This window comes from Porites lutea, chromosome 1 (genome assembly GCF_958299795.1).
Source record: "Porites lutea chromosome 1, jaPorLute2.1, whole genome shotgun sequence".
Classification (NCBI taxonomy): domain Eukaryota; kingdom Metazoa; phylum Cnidaria; class Anthozoa; order Scleractinia; family Poritidae; genus Porites; species Porites lutea.
This window is the reverse complement of record NC_133201.1, coordinates 12377739-12396058: the sequence shown is the minus strand read 5'-3', so window position 1 is coordinate 12396058 and position 18320 is coordinate 12377739. Positions and strand designations below refer to the sequence as shown.

The following is an 18320-nucleotide window of genomic DNA, read 5'->3' as shown; positions in this document are numbered from 1 at the left end:
CCCTTTTTACACTCGAAATTGATTACATTCCAATGTATACCCGTGACAGATAGCTGTCTTGCTGACAGAGAGAACTGAGAGAAGTTTCATGCCTTAGGCCCGTTTCAAACGTCGTGCTACTGCCGTGCCGAATTCGGTTGATCGAATTAAATTCGACCTTAGCACGGCAGTAGCGCGACGTTTGGAACCAAGTCGTGCAAGGCAAGGCTTACTGTGCAACACGGCAGTAGCTCGACTTGGTTTTAAACGTCGTGCTGTAGCTACTGCCGTGCCGAACTCAATTCATAAATTATAAATACATTAGAATATATATTTAGAAGTTTGCTAAACCGTTTCTTTATTATTGTGTGTTGTTTTCGGCAACAGTCATTCTATTAGTCTGCTACACAGCCGTTTTTAGTGTCGTCACGCAACGCTCCTCCCCACAAACGAGGGGAAGAGCGTTGCGTGACGACTCTAAAAACGGCTGTGTAGCATACTACTATTCTATTCGACTGAATTAAATTCGACGTCTGAAACTAAGTCGTCAGCTACTGCAGTGCTGCAGTCGAGCTACAGTCGAGCCAGCTTAGCACGGCAGTAGCACGACGTTTGAAACAGGCCTTATTTCCGTTTCGGGTACTTGAGCCAAAAACCAAAAATCGAGTCCATTTCTGCTAAATGCTGGTCGGAGGATTCTCGCAAGTCAGTTGAGTTTAGATCAGGGGCACCCAACGACAATTTTCGGAAAATATCTGTTCGGAAGACGATTTGAGATCTAGAATTTTCGGGACATTTGTTGTAAACTTTGTTAATGGTATAATTGCCCATTTTTAACGGATTTTTACCCTAAAAAGATCACCTAGAATTTTCGGGACCCTTTTTTCTGGCTGAAATTTTCGAAAAGGTAACTTTTGATCCCTATAATTTTCGCATCAGCTAGGAAATCCGAACAGATGAAAAATTTTTAGGGGATAAAAATATGCCTATATCTACCGTTTAAATACTAAAATACGTTCAACAATGCTATGTTGAAGTGGTTTTGAACTATATTCTCGTTGGGTGCCCCCTGTTTAGATTGCGTTTTGCTGACATCGAATGGAAAATAGCCACTAGATTTAAGACTAAGCAGACCTAAGTTTGAGAACTTAACTTAAAATAGCAACTTTTAATAGTTATTTTGGATAGGACTGTTTTCAGTTTACATTTTAAAGTCAGCAGGTTTAACAGCTGCAAAGCGTCGCCCTCCAGTTTTAACTTTGCCACTCCATTTGCAGTATGTAAATTGTTATCGTTATTGATGAACCGTATACACCTGATTGAAAAAACGTTGTCGCTTGAAAAGTACAAACCATGAACGATCGGACCTAATGGATTTATGGGTACAACTTTATAACAGCATTGCAAATTTAAAGTTCTTCTCAAAAATGTTTTCATTTACCAAGCTTTTCGCGACGATGCATTCCAAAAAACGTAAAACGGTTTCTGCAGTATTTACGGCACACAACTTCACCAGTGCTGGACACATAGGAGATTTCTACAGTTAAAGAGCGTAGCCATATCGCTAACGCACACTTGAAAATCATAAGATAGGACCTAAAAGCATTCTTGGAAGACAAAAAAAAGAGAGCAGCATGCCTTAAACAAAGCACTCTAGGGATTTTGTATCCGCACGAGCATCTCGTGACATTGTAAACTTTTGTCGAAAGAACTTTGACTTTGCTTTGCTAATGAACGTATACCCATAAATCCTTAAAACCTCATCGTTCATGGATTATACTTTTTAGCGACAACGTTTTTTCAATTAGGTATACTACAACTACTGTATGTTATTGTTATTGTTAAAATATACATACTATATTTGGAAAGGCATTGCTTAAAAATGTTTAAGCAAAAGAGGTTTACTGTAGCATTTTACTCCAATGAAAAAAAAAATGCTGGTCCTCTAAATAGCAATTGTTAATAACTCAGTGTTTTTATCTTACATAGTTAGTTTTAACAGCTAAAAAGCACCGACCTCCAATTTTAACTTTATATTGTAATTTGCTTTTTAACATTTGCCCGTAAAGCGCCACGGGCAGTTGTTGAATTGGTGCTATAAATGTATTTTATTGTTATTGTTATACTAAATACTATATTAGGAAAAGCATAACTTACCGTCGCATTTTACTCAACTGAAAAAAGCTTAGAAAACAAGCATTTCGATTGATACTATATTCTGAGCCGCACATAAGATTTTGACAGCGACCGTGTAGGTGAAAGCATGCACTTGTACTGGACCCTTTTAAGAAACCGACAGCATAAGCAATGTAAGGCAAGGTTTTAACGACTTAGATTAAAAATAGATGTCAAAGCTAAATATAGGAGTTTGAATCATCCTTTGATTGAGCACTAAGAGTAACTTATCGTCAAGCCCTGTCAAATCTGGTAATTGACCATCAATTTTTTCATGATGTTCCTAAAAAAAGCTTCTCGACAGAACCAGAATATTTTGACTTATATATTGTACTTATCTTGTTTTTTTTGTTTGAACGGCATTTTTTATTTATAGATAATTAACTATGCCACCATTCTAGTCCTGCTGATCGTGGAAGTACACGTTTTACTTCTGCTCTCAAGTTCTGTTACTTGTCAATGCGTTTTCAATATTATAACCTGTTTGGCGGCATTGCTTTGATCATTTCTTGATATAACCGTTATATTTAAAAAGAAGCGTTGAATGGAGGTGTTCTATTCGTCATTATTGACAGCAGACTGAAAGTTTTTTTTTAAATTACAAGACTGAGACAGATGTTGAAGCTTTGACCCTGCCGCTGATTCTTCCCTTGTTTTCCTGGAATTTTATATCAGCTTTTTTTGTACCCCTTATCTTTTCATTGATTAACTTCTTGGCAGACGTCTGGCTTCCCCGCACCAGCCATGCTCTCGACCTTATTTTGTAAAGGGATGTTAGTTAGCCCGCTGCGAACGTACATGGTGGACAGAACCGGCGTCGACCGGAAAACCGTCTGCGTTCAAAGGCTACTGAGATGTTAGCGAGATAATCTGATAAAACCCTCGGTTGGTCTATTCTACAAAACAAAGAATTATGCGATGCAACTATAGTTAATAGAGTGGAATGATTATGAAGCCCGTTAGACTACTTTGTTCTTATGTTTTTGTGGACTTTGACGAGGCACAACGTTCAATTGATCAATAGCATTCATATCATTTGGTTATTATTGGACAATAAAAATAAAAACGTTGCATTCATTTATTCGGTCATAATTTGTGACCATAAAACTAAAGATTGTGCACCTTGGCCGGAGCTTCCAACATAATCTGCAATAGGTACTGTTGTTTTTATCTTTGATGTTTGCCGCCTTTCGTAACCAGTCTCCTCTACAACAGGAAAACAGGCTAAGTGTTGACCTTTTTGGTTTGAAGTATGAATCTCCTTTTCTTACTGAATTTTTTAGACAGTATAGTCTCGAATGCTGTTATTTCTTCTTTCTCCTGAAGAGTGTCTTTAAAAAGTTTGGAGCCAGCAACACAAAACCGCCAGCGCGCTGAGGGCTGGTGATCGACTCATGGTTATGTTAAGCGCAAGAGAAAAAGGAAAAAAATCAAAGTAGTTTTTAGAGACTCTCTGGATACAAAGGTGGGAATAATATTACTATCAACAAACACCGTCGTATGTTTTTCAAGCCACCATTCAGTTGCCATTTTGAGAATGTCAAGATTTCTTGTTAAGACTTGCCTTGTGGCGCAAGTGATGAATCTTTTTTCAGTAATCTGGTGATAATATTTTAAATCCAATTAAGCATTAACATAATGGATGTTTTTCAGGTGTCTGTTAACCGCAACGGAAAGAATTTACCGGTAGAAAAGCCAACATATTAACCTTTAATCTCATTATACTGTATCCATGCCGCTGATTAGCCCACTTTTGATACATCAAAATTTGGCATTATAGCCAGTCTTCCTGGAGAATACAGTTATTCATCTTCTTATTGTTCTCACAGACTCGTTATCGTGCTGAATTTTAATATAACAAAAGTGGGCTATTTTCGCTGTTGGTTCAGATTCAATAGCTATTTTTAGAATAAAAATATACCGACAGGAATAGAGTAACGGAGAAAAGAGAGAAGAAAACTTATCTTCGCCTCTGTTCATCATCTCTTGATCTTATGCTGAGGTTTCAGTGGAGTTTTTTCTTAGTGTGCTATGAAGGAGCTTTCACCGGCCGAGAAGTTTCAGGAAAAATCAAGAAACATTTTTAGTGATTTTAAAACCGGAAGAAGATAAAAACCACTCAGCTTTCATCAGACGTATGTATAGCGTGTTTAGCGGAGAGCATGACCAATATATCAAGTCACGATTTTTTGTAGGCGTGTTGAGAACTGACGCAGCTGATGAACAAACGATACTGCTTCGTAACCCTCATAACACGGGGTAAAACTCGGAATACTGACGTGGGAATTCATTTCGTAAGCAATAGACCAGACTTTCTATGGATTTACCGGCGTCAACCCACTCGGGATGTTGGGAGAACACGATTTCGGCTCGTGATTTACAAGCTTTTCTCGAGTTCTCTCAACATCCCAAGTGGGTTATCACGCCGGCCAACCCATAGAAAGTGTGGTCTATTGCTTTTATAAAATAACTTTAGGTTTTCAATGAGTTTACCGGCATAATAAACCATAAGTTTTCAACCAATCAGAACGCGCGTACTATCTTAGTTCTTTTTATAAAAATGAATGAGCGTAGCTATGCAGTAGTGCATTATATTGTTCTCATTTTTAATCTAGATCATGACTAAGACTTTTAAAGGATGCTTAATTTATTCTGATGCTTTTTAGCTGAGCGATATTACCAGTCGCTCAATCAGTAAGTTTTGGGAGACCAGAAATTTACAGCCATTGATTCAGTAAATTTCAATGGTATGGTATTCCTGAAGGCTTATAATTGTATCTGTTAATATATAAAGTTAAGATTTGTTATTGAAGACCAAGTTCGATTAACTAGCTGTTATAATATCGCTTCAATATTGGATCAAGAAATGTAAAAAAATATCTCGTTTTAAGTCAACACACTACTTATAAGGCATTTTGTATGCGAATAAAATGCCGCGTATTGGAGGCTCTGTTGAATTTCCGCTGAACAAAGAGTGAAGTAACACTAATATAGCAAACAATAAATTTGTAGGCATTTTTGTTTTTGCAATAACTTGACACTTGGAACTAACTACGGTAGCGAGTTGAAGAACTTGGCCGCAAAATGAAGGTAAGAACATTCGATAATCGTTTTACTTCCGTACTGTGGCCATGATACGACTCTAAAAAATTGACGTTAAGGGGAATCAAAGTCTTTGAGAAGACTGCACTTTGGTGTTAATTTAGATGAGATTTTTATGATGATTCGTTCGAGAGATGAAGATTTTTTTCCTTCATGAACTAAGCTGGGTATTGTTGGCGAATTTCAGGTTTGCCTTTTCTTTCTTTAAAATTTTATCTTGAATTAATAACAGCAAAATTCACAATTTTTTATCGAACTCGAAGGTAGCGAAGGTTCTTGGCTTTTCTTTATTTTTATGCATGGATTACGTCGACTAATAGGACCGAACGGGTAAGAGTTAAGTTTACGTGCGCGGCGCCAATCTCATCAATTGCGATAAGCAGTACAGCCGACGTGCGCCTCCGCCTACCCTGTGAATTACAATTATTATAACATAGCAATAATGCAATGCTCCATACTGTATTATTGAATCTTTGACTTTGGCGAATTTCTTAGTTCAAGACTTAAGGTATTTCGACCTTGTTTAACGTGATAAACAGTCCCCTAGGCGACCACAGGAATATACTGCTTATAGTCAATCTTATATCAACGGTCATATTTAAGGATGTAATTAACGGAGTCTTGAGCCATTATCACCTTTTTAAGGGTTATACCCCGAGTGAAAATCGATAAATGGTTCGCCAAATAATTTCATTGAACGAATCAGCTGATGAGCAGTCTCTAGTTCATGTGCGAAAAGATTGGGTTTTTTTTTGTATGACCACAAAAATTTACCACAGGTTAAAAAAATAAGTTTATAGCGTGCGTGGGTTGAAAAGTATGGAGAGTGGAATTATGTTCCTGTAAAAGCAGCCACGATTCGCGAACGAATATGCTGCTGACGTAGGATATATAAATGATAATTTAGATGCTCTCCGGCGTCCACTGAAACACGCAAGGTCAAGCCGTGAAAGTCAGAATTTCAGAATTACAACTGAAAGAAGTTTGAAAGTGTGACTTTGCTTTCTTAATTTAAAAGCACTAAAGAGAGGCTAGACAGAGTCGGCAGGCCTCGGTTATTGTAAACATATGCAAACTATGCTAAAACAATGAAACAACATATTGCTTCTATAGCACCCCTCAGAGATACTCACTTGATATAGTATACAGACTATTGTGCGATTAATTTGAGCTGGCATTCACTCTCTGGAGTTAAATCTACCAGGCAATGCTCGAATTTTTCACCCCTGTCTCTTTCAGTTGTGGTAGTCCGTTTTATTTTTTTCTATTGTGCTCGCTTTGTGTTCTTTATCGTCGTTAGTCGTGAGTCGCCGAAAATATAGAGTCAGTGCGTAAAACAGTCACTTAGTGTTAACTTTAATTATATACCCCACCATCGTCAAAGTAAATAGAACTTAGATTAAAAAAAAAAAACGAACAGGACAGAAAGACTCTGCAAGGAATAGGGTAGAACAATTTTAATTCATTTATTACAATCTGGGCTTATATAAAAAAGAGAAGCTGTCCAATTTGGCTCAGCTGCGGCTAAGTTGCCGCTCACTGACAAACAATTTTTTAGGTAAGAAGATAAGAACTGATTCATCTAGTTGTAGGATAAATAGAGCTTTTGATGACCATGGCTTTCTCATCAAGTAAAAATGTTTAGGCACCCGATTAAAAAAGAGTTAATGTTTTAAACGCCTCAAATTTTTTGCCGCAGATTTCTAGATAGTTGTCCAATTAAAGCTCTCGATTGATTTATATTTTTTTTGGCCCAGCTGATCTTTATGCATACGTCAGATCGAATGATACTAGTTGAGTTGAACCTTTTTAATGAAAGTGGAAACCTTATGAAACATCTGTCATTTATTTACATGTTGATAAGACAAAATGTAAGCGCATTGCCTGCTTACAGGTTCTTCTATCGGCTTTAAAGTATTGAGCAGAATTCGTGATTACTGAAGTCTTTCACGTTCGTTTTTACCTGTGAGTCAAAATGATATTATTCAATATAAAAAATCCTGTTTAAGTAGGACAAATGAAGGTTGGAAATCTGATGATCTGTTCATTAAGCTAAGCTTAGGGAACATGACTTGTTAACGCACTATCTGTTAGTAAGTGGAAAGGTCAAGTTAATGAAACTTTGGTACAGCCTAATCTCAATATCGTAACTATACCTTTTAAAACGTTCACCATTCAAAAAGAAATTAAAGCTTTTGGCTACTCCGAGTTGTTCGTTCGCTAACTTGCTCACGGGTAATAAATTGGGATGTAAGATATTCAGGGGCGTGACCGGTCTTGCATTTGAAAGCCATAATAGCTTGGCGATAGTACAGTTGGTCCTTAACAGGCAACCAAGACAGGCTTTTTAAGAGGGTTGTCACATGATCATATTTTCTCGCACCGCTGATGATTGGGCAAGCAAAGTTTTGAACGGCCTGCAATTTTCTAACATTCTTATTTGCGATATTTGCCCAAACATTCGAACAGTCACATTTTGCTGAAGGTGGTACGTAAGTCATGATTGCGAACCATTATGTTCCATCACTGAGTCACTTCTAAAGGTTTCAAGGTCAGGAATTTATAAACCCACAAAAGATGAGTGAAAATACTTGTATTAATATAATACATAAGATACTGATACTCTGACGTATGCATCATATTACACTCCCAAATTACGTCACAAACTACACAACATCTAGCCTGCGAGTAAAAACTGTCTCTCCTCGCTCGTCTTCGTTTCCGCTAAGATATCTGCAATCCGCCCCAAAAATTCCATAGCGATGACGTGATGCGGAGGGACCCGCAGTGTTGCGAGGCCCTGCTCGGTGTCTTTGAAGGCCTTCTAGGTCAATGCATTGCGGTGACGTATACGATCAAAAACTCGCTCGGACCACATGACCCGAAACGCATAGGCCTTGTGGGATAATGAGGTCTAGAGGACCTAGAGACTAGGCAAATGACGTGAAAAAATGTTTACAAACCCGTCAAACGGGCAATAAAGACACAGGAGTCGTCGATTACCCTCCCTGGAAGAGATTAAAGTTGAAAAGAGAGACGTCAAACAACGCTGGAAAGAAAATTATTACACTGTCTGTTTTATGAAATGATTTTTATTACAGAAAAGAAACCAATCTTAAACACACAATGAGATTACATCCGGACAAAACCGTTTCTTGAATTTATCATGTTTTTAATTGCACGTACAAAACATGTCACTTTTGTTCTCTGTTTTTTTTTTCTGTCACTCTGAATTGTGTAAATTATGTTACGTTTTTGTTTTTTCATCTTCTATCTTGTCACTTGATAATGATGTCAGCGATATCAAAACGTGGTGTTAAGCTCTTTTCGCTATTTTTAAGTTATGAAATTTCGAGAAAAATAAACGCTGTCGAAAATTAAACCCAGCATCTGCCAAGTGGTCATTTTAAATTCAAGTTTTTTTCCTCAAATTAATCACTAAACAGCCTGGACTACTTTAAAAATTAAAAACTTGGTCAAAACTTGTTTCCCATGGTAACGTTAATGTTGACGTACATGTGAACGCAACCTTAAGAATGTCCCAGATATATTTTAGGAAAATTCCGTAAGTTTGGCAATCGTAGCTTGAAGGGTTAATATTCAATTCAGGTCGGGGATGGGGTGGGGATTCGAAAGCCCTTCTATTCTGAAGAAGGGTGGAGGTGCCTTTGCTGGCATTAATCTTCCCTTTCTCGTTTTTAGCCATAAATGTAAATATCTATTTATCTGATCTACGATTACTCTGAGATATGTAATGTTAAAAATGGCTCGACCGTCTTGTTTGTTCTAACTCAGGATTTTCTGAACTAAAATTAAATTATTGTTGATTCTTTACTGAAGTTTTTCTGTACTCTTTTTCAGTTGATGAAAGTCCTTTGTTGCAATGTTTTCCTATTGGCGTACATTGCAACCTGCTATTCACAAAGCCAGAACATTAAGCCCTGTGCATTAGTGCCGACGAGGTACAATTAAATATAAAATTGTTTTCTTGAGGCTTGTTATGTGAGTTATATAGATTTTTTGCTCTTACACCAACTTCATTTTCGTGAGTGGTAACTCTTAGGTTTACTCAGGTGAATAAGGCATGGGCCTCCATTTATTCAAGTTATTGTTCAAAAAAGTAAGGGGTTGGTCTAACTTCTGAAAGTTTATTCATAACAACCTAAGACTTTGGCAAGCTAATAAGTTCACAAATCTTTTTTTTTTCTGACGTGGATGACATATGCAAATAAGGTTACGTGACATATTAGCAAAAAATTCTCAGTCAAAACGGCAACAGTTTATGCTTACAGTCCTTTAAGTTTGTTACTATTGGATTAGTCAAAGTGGTAAAAGGAAACAAACTTTGCTTGGTATTTGTTAAATGTGTCATTACTTTGGAAAATATTCGACATTTTGTGCTAGTGCCCAGTCCCCAATGAAAATGATTTCCTTTTTCGCACTTTTCATAAATTATCTCAAGATTTCTAAGCACAAAAATGATGTAGCTAAGTGTTAACATCATAAAGCTAAATGCAGCCACCAGACTATAATAAAAATTGTTGCCGTTTAGCTGGGTAAATTTTTGAGCTAAAAATAACTCTGACATGTCAAGTGACAATATTTGATCGAAAGCAGCATCTAAGGTTTCACAACTTATAGAGTGTTAACGATATCCCAAAGCTATTCAGCGTCATAACAAAAATGGATCAAGTGTTATACCACCCCATTTGCTTATTTTTATAAAATAAAATTGGACCCAGGTCTTAATTTACCCGAGTAGTAAACGATCGATCAGTAAACAATTCCTCAAGGGTTGGCATGACCGCTTCATACAGATTTGAATGTATGCTGCGAATTTCTTTCCTAGAAAATAAAAGTTTGTTGATAGATTTCACACCTTGTAAATTTGGGCCCGGTTCCTCAATGAAAAGATGGTTTAAACTTTAACCCAGGATTAAGCCAAGTACAGTTCAAGTCTTGTTTAAGAAAAAGTAACTCGAGATAATGGAATTGTTGATCCCTTCCTCTAAGATAGAGTTATGATAGAGCGGTTTTCACTTGACTGTCGTAAAACCAAAACCAAAGTAAATACACTAGCCAACCAAAGGGCGTAGTAAAACCAAAACCAAACCAATTCCTCAATTACTTTCGACAGTCAAGTGAAAACCGCTCTAACAAAAAATGTTACTCAGTAATGCAATACATAGGAAGGTAAACGCAAGAATTCTGGATAAGCACAGACATGCCCTTCAGAAAGCTGGCCTTTATGTCTACGACATTTTGTGCTCTAACACCTAAGAGTAAAATCAATACGTCATTGAGCAGTCAGAGCTCCTCTCTCCGCATTCTGAACAGATTTACGTCATCAGTATGGAATTCTATAGGACTTCTTCTGCCACTGTATGGATGAAATGAAGTGACGATCACATATTCTCGGTTTTCACACGACGTCACCAAAACTCAAACTGAGAAACTATCAATTCTTCTGAGTTTCTACTTTCATGAGGTATTACAGCACCTAAACACCTTTATGTAAACAAATTTTCGGTTCGAAAGTGTTCTTCGTTTTGCAAAAGAGGATGCTTGAATTCGAATTTCCAGGCTTTTGCTTGACGCGGCTTTTAGGTAGTGGCCGGGAACGCTCATATGTGGGTTTAAACCGTTGCCGATTTTTTAGATTTTGCTATCTAATTCCTTGTCTCAGAATAAATATTAATTTAATTTTTAACAGTTGCTTAAACGGTGAACGCACTTATTAGTGGGAAAACCCAAAAAACAGATCTTTCTTTTGGTTTGCGGCGGCCATATTTGTGCCCCTCAAAAGGACACCAACTTGGTGTCCCCACACAACCTGGAAAGCCTTATAAATTTGAATAACACGTTTTTCCGAATATCTCGCATATGAAATATCGCAAAGACCTGATTCTTGACTTGTAGCAGAATAGGGGCGCTTATTGGAATGGGGGTGCCTAATGGAATAGGGGCGCTTATTAACAAAAACACATTAGAAAGGGGGCGCTTATTAGAAAGGGGGCACTTAGTGGAAGGAGGGAGCTAAATCGAATCATTACGGTACTTGAATCAATATTAAAGGGACGACATAACGTGACAAGTGTTTCAACAAATGTGACGATTATTGTAGTTTCGGATATGTATCTGTTCTTATCAAGTGTTGTTTCACCTTCGGCTGTTTATTTTTTCAGGGCAGACTGCCTTAAAGTTCACGAAGTTCCGAGAACTCCGACCCCGTGGGTTATTTGCGGCTCGGGTATCAAAACAACTGTCGAACACTTGTGTGGATTACGGGTGAAAAGAGAAGGTATATATAGCAAGGCATTTTATGTATAATTATAACATTTTTTATGATAGAGCATTTTGTTATGTAGCTACTAGATGTAATTCCGATCAATACTGAAACAGACACGGTGGGCAAACAGGACCCCAAATGTAGCCACTTAGGAACTACTTTTGCAGCTTTTATCCGTTTCAGCTCAAAGTTTGCAGGATGGTAGGACTCTGTATTCCAAACAATCTTGTGTTTTTCGATTTTAACGGTTTTTGGCGGGACAATGACGTCACAAGATTGACAGCAAAATTTAAAATTTTTAACTAATGGCGTAACAAATAGGTAATTTTGAAAGAGGGCGACGAGATAGAAACAAATGTGAATTTTTTTTTGAAATTTAAATTCGTATTAGGAAGGTGTGTGTTTATATATATATTTAGTATTTATTAAAAACTGAATCATTGGATAATGCAATTCTGGCATTTTGATTGGCTTAGCCGTTATGGTATATGAGCTATTATACCATGCTCTCCATATATGGTCGGTGTACGCGTCAGTTTAAAATTGGAAGCTAGCTGAGATTCTTTTTCGCGAAGGATAGAACGGCGCCCGAAGCAAATTGTTTTAACTCATTTCTTAGAATACTAGACATGCAATTTCATCGAAAGAAAAAAGACAAAAACAAACAAAAAAGCCACAAGAGCTTGTTTGAATGTTTGCCGAAAAACACATGAAAACACATGAAACTAAAGTACCTTGACCAGCTACGAAAGAAGACAAGTGTTGTTTCTTCATGATCGCGAAGCCATTCGCCGATCGAGTCACTCGCCGATAGATAACTGCGGCTTGTTTATCCGAAATCAAGAATATAAATCACAAGTAACCAGATACAAATACAGGCTATGCAGCCATTCACTAGAGCAATCGAGGCGGCAGTATAGCTTCTTTTCTCGTTCAGCAAAACCAGTTTGTGGCTTCAAACAACTTCATAACAAGCGACCGAGGTAATAGTTTTTCTCCGTTGTTCTTTCTTTTATAACTGCCCCGAAAATTCAAATTCACAGTAATTTCGACGGCTGTCACTTGAAAATTCTTTTCCTTCACATTATCTGCCAGGTTTTTTTAGCTGTTCTGCTGTGTAAAATCCTAGAATCCCGATGAGTTTTAAAAAAACTAATGTTCATCGCTGTTTTGGTTTTTCATTCATGCAGTCCAGGCCAGTCTGTTCGCGCGTTGACAGTTTTGATAGACGTGTGACATGTGGATAGTCTTTTCCGGTTTGTTCTAGTCGGGGAGATTCAACGAGATTTTGAAAAAAAACAATTACTCCACTCGCGCTTGTTGGATATGAGATGATTATAGCCAACTCGGCGCTACGCGCCTCGTTGGCTATCTATCATCTCATATCCAACGCGCTAGCTATCTCGGACTATGACGTTATATTCACCGCGCTAGGCGGTGAATATAAAGCCGAGCAAAATCGCTGTCGCCGGAACTGGGTGTTTTGCTAAAGTTTCATAGTAAGGCCTTTTTGAAAATACACGAATATCCAAGTGCTGATGACTTTGAAGGCAAGAAAAGACTTTATGGTGTTTACTGAAACAGCGTGATTTATTGTGAACTGGTTTACTGTAGCTGACTTTTTGTACGCTCGAAGCTATGTTTAACACTGCAGAGGAAAACGAGGTCGCTTTGTCACTGTTTTGTGATTTCGGAATTTTCTCGCAAGACCAATTTTGCCTATAAATAGAGGTTAATTTACGGAGAAAAGAGGAAGGCAAATATTTTCGAAAATTGTACGTGCCAGCAAGTTAACAAGGCAAAGAACATTAGAGATAAACAATCCTCACCTTGATCGTAGCCGCTGTTGACAGCATTCACGGTGAGTTGACAGAAACAAATAAAGCTCTACTCTTCTTCTCAGAATTGGGTAGTAATTTAAATTTTCGGCGTTTTCTTTTAAACCGTTGATGCTTAAGCTTACAAAACTCCCTACAAAAAGATTAAAACTATCATTTGCCATGTTTGAAGTTACTTTAAAGATCTAACTTTTGCGCATCCACTGTTTACGGCTTCGTGTTCACGCTGTAAATTTTCATAAAGGTCTTTTAGTCATTACATAAGCACTGTTCAGTTCAATATTGAAGTCAATAAAATAACGTATAGTATACACAGCTCTCTAGAGTCTCTAATTTTACTGGATCTATTATAACACGCAGCTCTATTACTGACTTGTGAGGGTTCGGGTCCACTGTAACTGTTGTTTCTCAGCCAATCCTGTGAGGCTTTTTAACATTAAAACCTTTGCATAACCTGGCCATTAGCTCGCCAGATACCTTTTGCATACCTATGTTTACTTCCACGACATCCATATTTCACTTATTTTTTCTCTATTTTTATAGCACCTAAAGATGTATTATTGAGAAAAAAGAGTGCCAGCCAGTTTTTATCACCACATCGTCGGACCAAAAGAAGCTTCAATGCTGTAGAAGAATGCTGTGATGAAGGCTGCACACTTGAAGAACTCCGAGAGTATTGTCCCTTGATATAAAATTACTAGAGAAAATAACTCTATTTTTAGTGACAAGAGCCTAATGCAGAGGAAGTATTTTATTGCTCTATTCATAGAAACCGCTTTGTTCCATGCGCTGAGCGCGGTTATGCAGGCAAAAGAATCCAATATCATCGCGCTGGAAGGGTCTATTTATGTCACGCTGTTTGCTATCTTTTTAAAAAGCTAAAAAATGCCTGTGTATCAATTAAATTCCAGAAATAATTGTCCAGTTTTGTCATTTAGGGCTACATTGCGGAAACTCTTTCCTGTTATCCGTTGCAAAGGGTGGCGAGGACGGACATGGATTCAAACTTGGAAAAGATGGTCGGGCCAAATTTTTCAAGTTTTAATGCTATGCCTGCAAAAATCACCAAACATTAGTATGCTTAGTGCTCCCTGATGAAATTTGTTTGATATCTTCATATATCTCAAATGGAGGATTTTGTGTTTTTCAGTAGTAAGGTACTTTGGTACTTTTAAGTACCTTACTACTAAAAATAATAAATTCCATCAGAATTGGCCTAAAACAGCAATATACTCGTAACATTCTTAGCAACTTTAGTTTCAATTATCGCTTTAATTTTTTCTTTTATTCATGCTTCTTTGTGTTCTTCTTTGTGATCGATATGACTCCACTTACTCCTTAGCGAAGCATGAAAAAGTAAAGAATTACCAGACTGATTCTTTCTTTTGTTTTGTAATAATTTTTTAATTTTTGACTAACCTTTCATCAAATTATTTATCTGTTCTTATAGAAGATTACATTACTTTATCTACCAAAATAAAGTTACACTATCGTATTAATAGCGTCCTTCTATAAAATGCTCTTCGTTAACTAAGCGCTCTTCTTTGCGCACAAACTATGTTTCTGGACACTGCACAATTACGCGAGGAAATATGACATTTTTGTTTTTCCTAAGGAAAATGAACATGCAGTCCGACCTCCCGTAAGCGACCAATCAAAATACGAAGATACAGAGGATGCTCACGGGAGGTGGTCACTTACAGTAATTGAACCACTGGGGGTCTTTTCAGAGTAGAGGTCACGACACATCTACTTTTTGAAGGAGAATTTACTGGTTTAACCGGTTTACAACAGGGCGAATGCAAAAGGAGCCACTATGGCTTAACTGGACTAACCGGCGGACGAAAATAAAATAGAAAGTAGACGCCAAAATAACAATTTTTTGCCACGAGCGGACATTTTGCTCATTGCTCGCCCACGCATACTACGCAACTCACAAAATATCCGCACGTATTATAAGGGTGCTAATGGGGGTACCCAATTCTCAGTTAACTACTATTTTTTTGGTCGAATATCAGTTAACTAATATTTTGGGTTAGCTATTAACTTTCACTTCCCTACAGCGTTTTCTTCCTCATGATGCAATGATAAAACTTTATAAAGCATTTATATTACCTCATCTCGAATACTGCAGTCCTTTGTTTGTAGGCATAGGTACGGGTCAACGCAACCGTCTCGAAGATGGCAACTGTTATATTTTGAGAACATTAATCGGGCACAACAAGTCAATGTCATACGACGAGCTGCTCACTACGGCTAGCATGAAATCCTTATATTGTAGGCGCTTACACCAGGCGTTAATACTTCTTTTTAACTGTTTAAATGGTACGGGACCTACTTATATTGGAAGCCTTTTTAAATACAGGCATACACCGTATAGGCTAAGAGGCGAGGGCTTGAATTTGGAATTACCTAACTTTAATCTTAAATTTAAGAAGAATTCTTTCACTTATTCATTAGCTAAGTTATGGAACAGTTTGCCTTCTCAAGTGCGTCTTTCAAGAGATGCTTATGACTTCAGAAGTAAATTGTACGACTGTAGCTTTTTAGAACGCGTCTTATAGTGCACGATTGTAGCCTTTAACTGTTTTAGAACGAGTATTATAGTTTTCCTAGTCACGTTTTTAGTATGTGGCTTTTCAGTTGGTTTTAGCTTTTTATATTTTATGTTTTTATTACCAAGTTTTTTATATGTATATATTTATTGAGTTGTTTTTAAAATTGAATAATATTATATATAGCTGTAGTTATTATAGATTTTATTTATACAAGTTCGTATTTTGAACGAGTTTTTTAGCTCTTTGACGCAACGTGTTAAAATAAATGATTGATTGATTGATTGATTGATTGATTGAATATTGTTCTGTCATAACCCGAATTTTCCTTCTTTAAGCAAGTCAATCACTTTTGGGGGTAGGCCCTACTAAAATCAAGGTATAGATTTACATGAACTCTGCCACTGGTACAGTTTGTTAGTAACCAAAAAAGATCCAGACGCACAGGACATGTTCTCGTACTGATCTTCCCGACATGGTCATGCATGTCCTGCCATAAACTGCTTCAAAGGTCACCTTCTTCAGCACTTTCATTATCTGGTTGCTGTATGTCCTGTATCTTGTTGTCGGCCTACGTTTCAATTCATTTTTAATCCTGGCAATCCATTGCAACAGACGACGAGAAACATTATCGATGCCAAAATATAGTCTTGAATAACAAAACTGGACCATTATTTTTGGGATTCAATTGGTGACAGTTAATCGCCGATGGGACAGACATAGTTGAGAGTGCTGACAAAGGCATGACATGACACTCACTTTTCGTGAGTGTAGCCCACAGTATTGGGCGCAGTTCAAAGCACTTAATGTTTTGTGTTGAAGTGAGAAACCAGTGTAGGCTTTCCACCTGCGTTGTCACAAGTTTTTTTGTACCTCGATAGAGATTTTGTCGACATCCTCTTTCACGTCACTCAATGCTACCTTTTTCTCAGACGTACTTTTTTTCGCGTATTTCAAAAGCCTCATAAAGATATCCAAGAGTTTTAAAAAATGAAACTGCCGAAACTGTTTCAGAAAGACCGGTTTAAACACGAGCTTTTCTTCTTATTAAAAAAGTCTCAATAGTATAATATCACTTAACTGTAAACTTTTCGTTTATCAGTTAACTACTAATTTTTTGGCCAATTATCAGTTAACTACTGTTTTTTTTGGCCAAATATCCGTTAACTGTTTCGCACCCTCTATTATATGCTAAACCATCGAATAAGGTGTATATAATTTCTAAGTAAGTTATGTTAAGCTCCGTGTTGTTTTTATAAAGAATTAAGAAATAGAGTTTAACAGAGATTGGGATTAATAGAAAGGAGACGTTTTAAACAGGCAAAAATTTCAGCAAGAAGCACACACCAACAAACTCGGTAAGACTATACACGCATGCAGTGGCACTTTAGGAAGCTTCTTAGCCTTTCCGCATTGAGCTGGTAAAATCCTTTAATAAGTACTCGAAAAAATGCAAAAAAAAAGTGGTTGAAATGTTTAAAAAGAAAACTTGAAAAAGCCAAAAGCAAAAGCTACTCAAGAAAGACAGTTTCGCAAAGATTTCCACTGAAGTATATTAACAGATTTTATATCTTCCAATCTATTTCGCGCGATGTTGACTCGACGGACTTAAGGATTCATTTGGAGAATTACGCCTGACGCTTAATATCCCCGTGCCTTTCTGTGACAACAACCTCTTTACAAGACCACGAACAAGCATGACGAAGAAAAGGCCGTGAGATAAGCATAACGTTTCGGCTCAAACATTTTCGCAGTGAGCCGTTTTTTCGTAAATGTTCTGCAAAGACTCGCACTGTAGGTCTCTACAGTAGGTGATACTCCTCGGGCGGAGGTGACAGCCTCGCTCATTATTGCCGAGTCGAGTGCCAGGGAAACCCTTTTAACTGTGAGCTTTAAGTTACCCGTGTGGTAGCCTTAAGCTCAGAAGTAAGAAAGAAAACGTAAATCGGCTCTGGCATGTATATGGCGGAGGGATCAGCTTTTGGCCGCGATCGTTAATTGTACGACGTAATTTATTAGGACCCAAATTTAGCAAAAAGCAGAAACTCCCAATATCAACATCGCCTGGACTGTAATTGGTGGGGGCTGTAGATCTCAAGTATGGATTTATTAGACAAATGGAATATCTATAGTCCTCTATAGGAATCATCCAAGTCCGAATTTAAGCTGAAAATTCAGACCTATTAGTCCTAGGATTTATTTATAAAAATTTGTAGGAATTCCTTCCTTTCTCGTGGCGTAGTCGTTACTACGTAAATATAAAAGTCGTCCTTTCTCCTATCAAGAGAGAATGAGCTCATTCTCTCGTAATATCATAGATTGTTTTCACTTAGTTGTTGAGAAACAAAAACATTAAACTTGATCAAACGGCGTTTATAGGGC

The 18320-nt window shown here is 37.4% G+C and overlaps 1 protein-coding gene across 2 annotated transcripts; it reads left to right on the top strand.

The window, feature by feature from the left end:
- The first annotated feature begins 5073 nt into the window (after nt 1-5073).
- On the top strand, nt 5074-14878 carry LOC140945172 (molluscan insulin-related peptide 1-like). 2 transcript variants are annotated; one of them, XM_073394232.1, is made up of 4 exons: nt 5074-5244; nt 9118-9218; nt 11442-11557; nt 14322-14878. In XM_073394232.1, exons 1-4 carry the CDS (start codon nt 5239-5241, stop codon nt 14426-14428), a joined length of 330 nt encoding a protein of 109 aa, XP_073250333.1. In that variant the 5' UTR covers nt 5074-5238; the 3' UTR covers nt 14429-14878. The 2 variants fall into 2 exon arrangements, with proteins under 2 accessions (XP_073250333.1, XP_073250330.1); XM_073394229.1 differs by having other exon boundaries at nt 5085-5244; nt 13927-14878.
- The last annotated feature ends 3442 nt before the right edge of the window (nt 14879-18320 follow it).